Source organism: Episyrphus balteatus, chromosome 4 (assembly GCF_945859705.1).
Source record: "Episyrphus balteatus chromosome 4, idEpiBalt1.1, whole genome shotgun sequence".
Classification (NCBI taxonomy): Eukaryota; Metazoa; Arthropoda; class Insecta; order Diptera; family Syrphidae; genus Episyrphus; species Episyrphus balteatus.
Window position 1 is genome coordinate 62,474,995 of NC_079137.1, and position 9,222 is coordinate 62,484,216.

Here is a 9,222-nt window from a genome sequence, read left to right on the forward strand (position 1 = left end):
AAGAATATTAACTCATTCAAAAATGTTTGTCGTCAGTGATAAAGTAAAAGAACAGGAGTTCAGGATATTTAAACCTTATATTAAGTTAAAGAATTTATACTATTAAGTCATGAGCTTCATAGATTACGTATATATTAAATAAATAAATAATTAGTATTTATAATATTAGTATATTGCGGATTTGACAATAAACTAAGCTTATTTAAATGTAATTTTTTAATTGTATTAAATTTATTTACATATTTTAAGCAATATTTGTTTAAGATCAAATGAACACAAGAAAAAAATCATTAAACTAATAAATTATTTTATTTTTATTTGTATCTTTCCAGATTTGCTTCAAAAACTTTTCCCTGAAGCATTTCCTCAGGCATCAACAAAGCAACCAGAACGCAAAAATAATAATAATGCACCTAAAACTCCTGCTTTAATCAAAGCAGCAATATCATCATCATACAATTTAAATACAGCAAACAATGCTAATAAATCTCATGAAATTAATTATCGTCGAGTATCGGTTACATCAGTTTCAACAGCTGCTATGGCCGATACTATAATCAACAATAAAGGCGAAAGTCGACGTAAATCTATATCAACTAGTTCTGATAAGCAGATGCCGAGTGATTTCGATAAGTATCTTGTAAGAAAGAAGTTATTAAAACCATCAAAACTAGCAGCAGCAGCAGCAGGGTCATCTGCTGTAACACCAAAAACTAATAAAAATGCAATTCCCAAGACTGATAAACCTAAAACCAAGCAGCAGCAACAGCGTCCACGAAAGTCCGCAAAAACATTAGCATTAATAGCTAATGACCCGAAATTGGGCAATCAGATGAAACCAATTGTGCTGTTGAATCGTGTCGAGGGACCAGTTTTTATATTAAGATCTGGTATGTCGAATCAGACATTTACTGAAATCAGTCCGGGGGTGTATAAATTGAAACAATCACCATTACCATCACCAACACCGCAATCAGCATCAGTAGGAGCAGCTGAACCTTTGATAACACCTGCTAGACAAATTCCTGCAATACGAACTAAATCATTGAGTGATATCTTATCAGATGTTGTTGTTCAGGAAATGACAGCTACTGTCCCAAAAGGAAAAGATAATCCTCGAAATGAATCAATATCAGATGCAATATTAACTGATGCAAGTGTTGTTGTTGTTGTTGAAAAACAGAAACAAAAACAACAACATGATGTTTCACCATTACCCAGTATAGTAGCAGTTACAGTTTTGGACAAACTTCCACTTGAGGAGAAGGAGAAAGAAGAAGATGGTAAAACTGAAGAAGAAACTGTACAGCCAAAAATAGTGCCATTGAGTAGTAATAACGCTTCTGTAAAATCTCAAGATGAAATGGAGCTAAAGCTTATCAAAAAAGAAGAGATGGAGGCTAAGTCACCATCCCTAGATATGATTCCCTCCAAGCCAGTTTCTTCAGATTGTTTTAAGAAACCACTCAAGTCGATGGCACAAAAGCGCTCTATTATGCACAACACAAGTAAGTGCACTTCACCCACTGCTCCAATTGGACAAGAATCACCACGATCTTCTTTAACACTTGAAGCTGTGGCGTCGTCAATTCGGCATGAAATCCAAGAGCCCGTTACATCTTCTACCAATAATCACCTTTTCCCGCCTTTAACAAGTGAATCTGAGTCTGACTCATCTTGTCGAACTGAACAAATTGGCGATCGAGAATCATCAGAGCTTTCCGATTCAAGTCAATCCCTATCGCCTCGAAAATCATTAAAAGTTCGACTGAGGCGATGTCCTGTTGGTCAAAAACAACAATTATTAGAATCCAGCACTGTTTCGAAAAGTATTATGGATGAAATGAAATCGAAAGCTTCTGATGGCGCAAGAAAACGTCGAGCTAGGAAAAGCTTAGAGAAAAAAGGTGTTGAACACGTTGAGAAAATTTTCGAAAGTGCTGATTCATCGACATCATCGGCGCCGCCACCTATGAACTTAGATCAGCAGCAACAACCACCGCAATCGGGTTTAATAAATGGAGTTTTAGTGCCAAGCATTGAAGCTATGAATACACCGCCTCCAACTCCACCCACAACGGTTGATGATAAAAGTTCTGTTGCCGATGATACTTCGCAAGAAGCCAAATCTCAAACTGCCAGTGAGGCCAGCAATATTCATAATCCATCCCCACATCCGCCCGTCGTCATTTTTGAAAATGGTGGTGAGAACGGAAGCAATGTTCACATTCTATCATCAAACGTCGACCTCCCGCCCATTGAAATTGGTGAAAATTTGCAGGCGCATGCAAATCAAGTACTCAATTTTAGATCTGCTGCACCTGGTCAGCGGAGAAGATTTGAATCAGTAAGCTTGCCATCGACGAATAAGAAACGTCCTCGCAAAAAATCCACCACAACCATGGAAGCGAGTGATAGCGATGATATGCCCGCAAAAGATACTTCCAGAAGCCATTTGAAAAAACGTCGAAAAACTATTTGCACCGATGTCTTTAACCCGCCAAACATTTCATCTGATGAAGAAATCTGTTCAACTAAGGCAGCCGCAGATTCGCGAACGTTTATATTTGAATGGGGCTCGAAAGTGTCGATGGCATTATCAAAAGATAGACAGGATGATGAATCTTCTTCAGTAAGACTGAATATAGAAGAGAATTCTCCGTCTTCTAATGATTTATGCGATTCGTCACGGTTGTCACCAATTAATCCTCCGGATGCAAGTTCGACACTTAAATCTAATTCTGCTGATCAAATTGAAATTGATGGAAGTCCATGCCGCAGTAGACCCAACTGTGATAGCCCTGTGGCAAAAACACGGAATTTGGCGGTAAGTCGAACATATTCAAAAATTAATATGGTGCAGCAAGTCTTTGTGCCCCCAGAAATCGAAATGTTCATTGAAGAGCCAACTAACTTTGGTGGTGTCAACGAAATGTCAACACCCTATAACTTGGTCTCAACATCAACAACCAACATCGGTGTTGGACAACAACAACGACGTAGCAATAAAAAGAAAAGTACTCGAAAGAAAATCACAATCACAACCGACGAAGAAGAAGATGATGACAACCGAGGAGACAAGGACTATCAAGAAATCCCGAGGAAGACCACGAAAAGGGAAAGAAAAAAAGGTGCAATTCGAGGCAGACCCAGAAAGAAACAGTTGATGTAGACGAAATTAATTAATTTAATAATCATGGACTTAAAAAAATTAAAGATCTTAATAAAAATAATTTAAAAAAAAGAGAGAACTTACAAAAACAAAAAAAATAAACAAAAAAAAAGAATAGAAACCCTTCCGCACTTAAATATTAATATAAATTATATAATTGTAAAATATGTGTATAACTATTGAATTGATGTAATGTGATAAGTTAATGAAACAACAATAAAATTAAACAAAAAAAAAATAAAATTAATTTTCTTGGATTATTCTTCACCAATATTCTACACCACAAAACACACACATCATCAAATAACAACTTTAATATTGCTGATGGATTTTTTTTTTATTATTTTGCTATAAAATAATTTTTCAATAAATTTAAATATACCCAATTTTACTTTAAAATAATTAAATTAATTTTAGGTATCTTTACAAATATTATCCCAATTTATATTTATTGGTTACAAGTTCGTTACAAAAAAAGATAATTATTTAATTTTGTTTAAAATTTTTGTTTATATATTATGTTATAGTCATTTTTTTTAAATAATTAGTTGTTTTTAATTCCCCGGAACGAAGCAATATTAAGATGGACAGCAACAAGATTTTTTTTTCAGCAAATTTTTCATAAATAATTTTAAATTAAAATTTGATGAGAGATGAATACAAAAACAAAATAATTACATTGAGAACAAAAACAAAAAACAATAGAACAAATAAAACAAATCAACTACATGTGATGATGAAGGGCGGATACAATTTTTAAGCATGTTAACACCCGGGCAAATACATAATGAAACAAACAAATAAAATTTAAATATTTTTGCTGATGAAAAAAGGTATATTTTGTCTACTTATTTATTTGAAATTAATTTAAATTTAATTATAATGTATAACACCTATAATTTTTTAAAAATTTAGATATAACATTTTGAGAATAGATGAAACAAGCATGGACATTAAGTGTGAAATTATAAGAAAGCAAAGGTAATACAGGTATGATTTCAATATTATCTTTTCATTTTGGTTTTTTTTTCATATACCACTTTTTTAATTTAATTTCATAGCGATTTATTCGAAATTAAAACATAAAAAAAAATTAAGATCTATTTTTTAGAAGTGAAACTTTTTTTTTTTAATTATAATAATTTTAACTATATGCCTATGTAAGACCCATGGTCTTTTAAATGCATACTGCACGGCACTAGTTAGAACAAATAGAAAGGAAAGAATTTTTTGTTGGCACAGTGAATTGAGAATAATATGATTATTATCTTATATAATCCCACGGGTGGCTTCCAAGCTGGGGGATAAAGAAAAGAATGCTGCCTGAGCCTTGAACCCACACCTCCAGGTTAGCAGTCAGGCACTACATCCACTGCACCATTGCCACCCGCAACTTCTTTAGTATCGTAGTGATTTGAAAGTAGTGATTTAAAAAGCCCACAGTAAATTAATTGATTACACTGCACAACAAGGTTTTGGATGAATAAACTATACAATACTTTTCCAAAGGTTTTTGGTGTGCTGAGCTCGAATCCGGGGTCAGAAATATTCTATCAGCTCTAATTTTTGGAATATTGCCATTAGAAAATGCAAAAACACGTTTTTTGGCGGATAGCTCTAGTCTACAAAATTTAACTTTTTTTATTATAAATAACCAAATAATAGTTTTTGGTGTGCCTAACTCGAATATGAAGTAAGAAATAATTTATCAGTCTTAGTTCTTGAAATATTAGAATTTGCGAAAAAAAACGTGTTTTGGCTGTTTTTTGAGGTTATGCTATGATGGGAGGTACCTTATTTTAACATAATTTTTAACGGTTTATATAAGAACTGTTTTTCTTCTTTGAAAATCTGTTTAAATCTTTCCGATATCTGTTTTGTTATCCGAGATATCTTAAGTTTAAGTACGTGTGTTTTGGCTTATTTTATCAATAACGTTTTTTCAAACTGCATTAGCTTCAAATTAAAATATCTCGGATTATAGAAAAGACATCACAAAAATTTTAACAAATTTTTAAAGATGAAAAGCAATTCTTATACAAACCTTTAAAAAAAGTGTTAAAAAATCCCCTCACATTGCAGCATAACTTCAAAAACAGGTGTTTTTGCATTTGCTAACGGTAATATTTAAAAAATGGGAGCTGATAGAATATTTTTGAATTCGGATTCGAGTTCAGCACATCAAAAACCTTTTGTTTGGTTTATTCATCAAACAAAAAGTTTAATTTTGTTGTGCAGTGCTATAACATCTTTGTTTTAATAAATAGATAATCCAGCTGGGGAATGTATTTTGTCAAAGTTTATTAGTTTCTTTTGTTTTTTTTATGTTTGTTCATGTATACAAATTTAGTTCAGTGTAGATATTTGGGAAATTCTCTTGCTGATAGCTTTGCCAAAAAACACAGAGATAATACAAAATTTAGACTCAAGACACCACTGTAATTTATTTTTATTTTATCACATTCAAAAATGTATTCAGTTCTATTCTGAATGAATCTCTTCTTCGTTGGATTAGAAATTACCTTTTGAACCGTTCAATACAAGTCGTATTGAATGGATTCAAGTCTGAAACCCACAAAATAAATGCTGGTGTGCCCCAGGGCTCCGTTTTGTCTCCGACTCTCTTTTATAAATGATCTCCTGTCTGAAACATCTAATCCACTCAACTGTTTTGCTGATGATAGTACCCTCAGTTTTTCATATTCGTTTCCTGATTCTCGCCCATGTTCTTCGGATGTGGATCTTGAACGGCTTAATATGATTAGCTCATTAAATTCTGATCTTGATAGCTTTGTCCAATGGGGAATACAAAATCGCTTAGAATTTAATGCTTCAAAAACACAATGCTGTTTACTCTCATTAAAGCGAAATCTTCCTCCCATGCCACTTTCCATGAGTGGTACTTGCATCGAGGAAACCGACCAGCTTTCAGTTCTCGGTATGTGCATTACAAACCACCTTCTGTGGAATGAACACATATTTGACACCGCCAAATCCGCTGCGAAATGTTTAGGTTTCCTCCGAAGATGCCAGAAATTTGTCTCCCCGTCTGATCCAGCAGTTATTTATAAGGCATATATCCGTCCAAAGCTCGAATATAACTCCCACATATGGGCAGATTCTCCAATAACCTTTTTGAGTTTCTTGGATAGAATACAAAATAGAGCTATAAAAATGATAGGTGATAGATCAATAACTGATACAATTACGTCTCTCGAGAACCGGGGTAACATCTCATGCCTCACGTTGTTCTATCGTTATTTGTATAAGCAATGCTCAGAAGAAATAGCTAGTTGCATTCCTCCCCTCAAACAGTTCAACCGTAGCAGTAGCGCTTCCAGGAATGCTCATCAGTTTACCTTGAGTCCAATTTCGGACGTACCGTCAAATACAGAGATTCTTTCTTCAGCCACACTACGCGAATGTGGAACGCATTACCCGCCTCTGTTTTTCAATCCCATTTCAAGACTCAGGACTTCAAAACTAATGTACATCAGTATCTCCTTTCAAACCCCTCCCTATTTTCCTAATGCTCGTACTGTGTTCATCATATTAAGTGTAGAATAATCCCTTTAGTGCGCGCTCATTATAAAAAAAAACGCCAGATTAATTTTTCAGGAGAAAGGCTCTCAGCAAAAATCTTAAAGAAATTTTGCTCGTTTTCCGCTTTTTCTTTATTATAGCCGAGAAAGGATTAAAATTAAAGAGGAAAAAGAACGATAGTCTAGTTTTTCTATTGGGATTCCTTTCCCGGCCGAAATTTTTCGTGTCCATATAAACTAAATATCTTTGAAGTGGGACACTTTGGCGTATACGGAATATTTTTGTGTCTATTGAAACAATATTCATTTTAAAAAATTCTATCGGTGAGAAGTTTAATCAAAACAATGTAAATGGTCATTGAAGATATGGGGATATAGTAGATAAAAGCAATGAGTAAAGCAAGTGGTTTGCAAAACAACTGTTAAACTTTATCCTATTCGAGAAAGTCATTTTATAGGAAAAACCTCCCTTTAATTTATCGAAATCAGTGAATTTTATAAAATAAAAAAAGCTTCACTACTACAATTCCAGAAAATTAATACATAAAATTATTTCTCTTCTTCCTTACATCGATATAAGGGTTTTACTACACATCAAACGAGTTTTCCTTAATAAAGATCATCAAATTTACGTAATTTGGCTCATATAAGGTAATAACTTTTTTTACTTCCGTTATTTTTATATTTTTAGTTTAAACTGTATTTATGTACATATTTATTTATTCAAAATTAGATATAAAAATGATTTTATAGATTTTATATGATTGGTACCTTTCACTTATGCCGGCTATTTAAGTAGAAGTTAAGAAGAAAAAATTTTGGGACAACGCAATGACTAATAGAATGAGACATAACCTTCAATTTAAACCTTTATGGTAAGTATTTTTATGTTCATCATAATAATTTTGATGAAAATGTACCTATATTAAAAAATATGCCTTTGCAAAGTCCTCTTAATTCAATTTTGTTTTTTCAAATTATATATTCTTAGCAATAAATATATTCAAGAAATCATTTTTTTTTTCTTCAAACAGGTACAAACAGGCAAAGTTTAATGCAAATAGGCAAATTTTGCAACCGTCTTCTATGAAATAATGGATCTATAATTAAAATTATTATGAATTAATGTTAAAACAAAACTTAGATTAATGCTATTACTTTCTAGTAAATAAAATTTACTAAACTTTGGTTATGTAAATACGTTACATAAATATATATTATATAAATAAATAAATAAATGAATTTGCTTGCGCTGCATTGATGTGTAGAAAAAAATATTTGTTTTTATTTTTTCCCTGGAAATGACAAGTTTACAACACTGCAGTTGAAATTTCAGATATATTTTAAATAAACCATAATTATGAATTTAAGAAAACATCCAGTTCGATAAAACATACTAGCAGACACTCGATGAAAAATAAAATTTGTTCATGCTGGTTTTTTTAAGAAAAAAAATTTAAAATAGTGACTTTTAACAGAAATAAATTTTAAATATCCATAGCAAAAAATTTTAGGTAAATGTAAAGTCTTAAGTCTTAACTACATGAGCCTAAAGAGTAACAAAGTATAAAAGTGAATATTTTCAAATTTATTTTATTATTGTTTCCGAAATTGGAAAACTAACAAAAATGGAGCAGAAAGTTAAGATTTTGGTTTAAGAAACATTTTCGTTTACTATTTCTTGGAAACCAATTCAACGAGTGAGAATTTTTTTTATTTTTACACTTTTGCAAAAAGTGCCTTATGTAGTTTAGACTTCAGAAAAAAATCTTTGCTAAAATTACATTTACTGTTGAGATTTTCCACAAAAAAAAAAAAAAAAAAATAGCAAGGCATTGGACATTGGCATTGTTCAGGAAACATTATATATACTAGATATTTAGTCAACGTCATTTTCTGAACTGAAATTTAGGTAGATGATTTAATCAAATTAAGGAAATTTTTCTTGCCTAACTTTCCAGTTAGCTTTCCAATAAAATTACCTAAATTGGAAGTATATTTTGTTGACCAATCAGAGATAGAAACTGCCCAACTGCAAAATGACTATTCAAAAGAGGAAAAAATCACTTTTTATTAACTTTCCAAATTCCAACGCTTAATTTAACCGTTGATTCATTTAAAAAAACAAAAGTAAATAGCGGTGAGTCCGAAAAACTAATTCCAATATTGGCACTAAGGACACAACTCGAAATACTCTTATTCTTGTTTGGTCAAAACAACATATCTCACTAAAAACTTAATAAATACATTTGAAAATTAATTTTTGTTATCTTATTTGTGTAAATATTATTATTTAAAAAAAATTGCATCCCAATATATTTGTATTAAATAAAACTGGATTTGGAGGAACTTTAAAATGCATTTATCTCAAAACGACGATTTTGGACTTATGTCGTCCAATAAGAGTCTAAAACCGGTTCAAAATGAAAATCGTATGAAAAATCAAAGATTTGCTTTTAGTTTTCCCGATTTTCTGAGAAATGAAAACAAATGTTTGTATCCCCTTTT

The 9,222-nt window shown here is 31.9% G+C and overlaps 1 protein-coding gene across 3 annotated transcripts in view; it reads left to right on the forward strand.

The window, feature by feature from the left end:
- Nucleotides 1-3,947, forward strand: part of LOC129917686 (mucin-2-like) — a 51,824-nt gene extending 47,877 nt beyond the window's left edge. For 2 of the 3 annotated variants that reach the window (XM_055997738.1, XM_055997739.1), the window contains exon 10: nucleotides 333-3,947. In XM_055997738.1, coding sequence (XP_055853713.1) covers nucleotides 333-3,172 — 2,840 coding nt within the window. In that variant the 3' untranslated portion in view covers nucleotides 3,173-3,947. The remainder of the gene's footprint in view (nucleotides 1-332) is intronic. The other variant, XM_055997740.1, reaches the window with a different exon arrangement.
- Nucleotides 3,948-9,222: the final 5,275 nt, after the last annotated feature.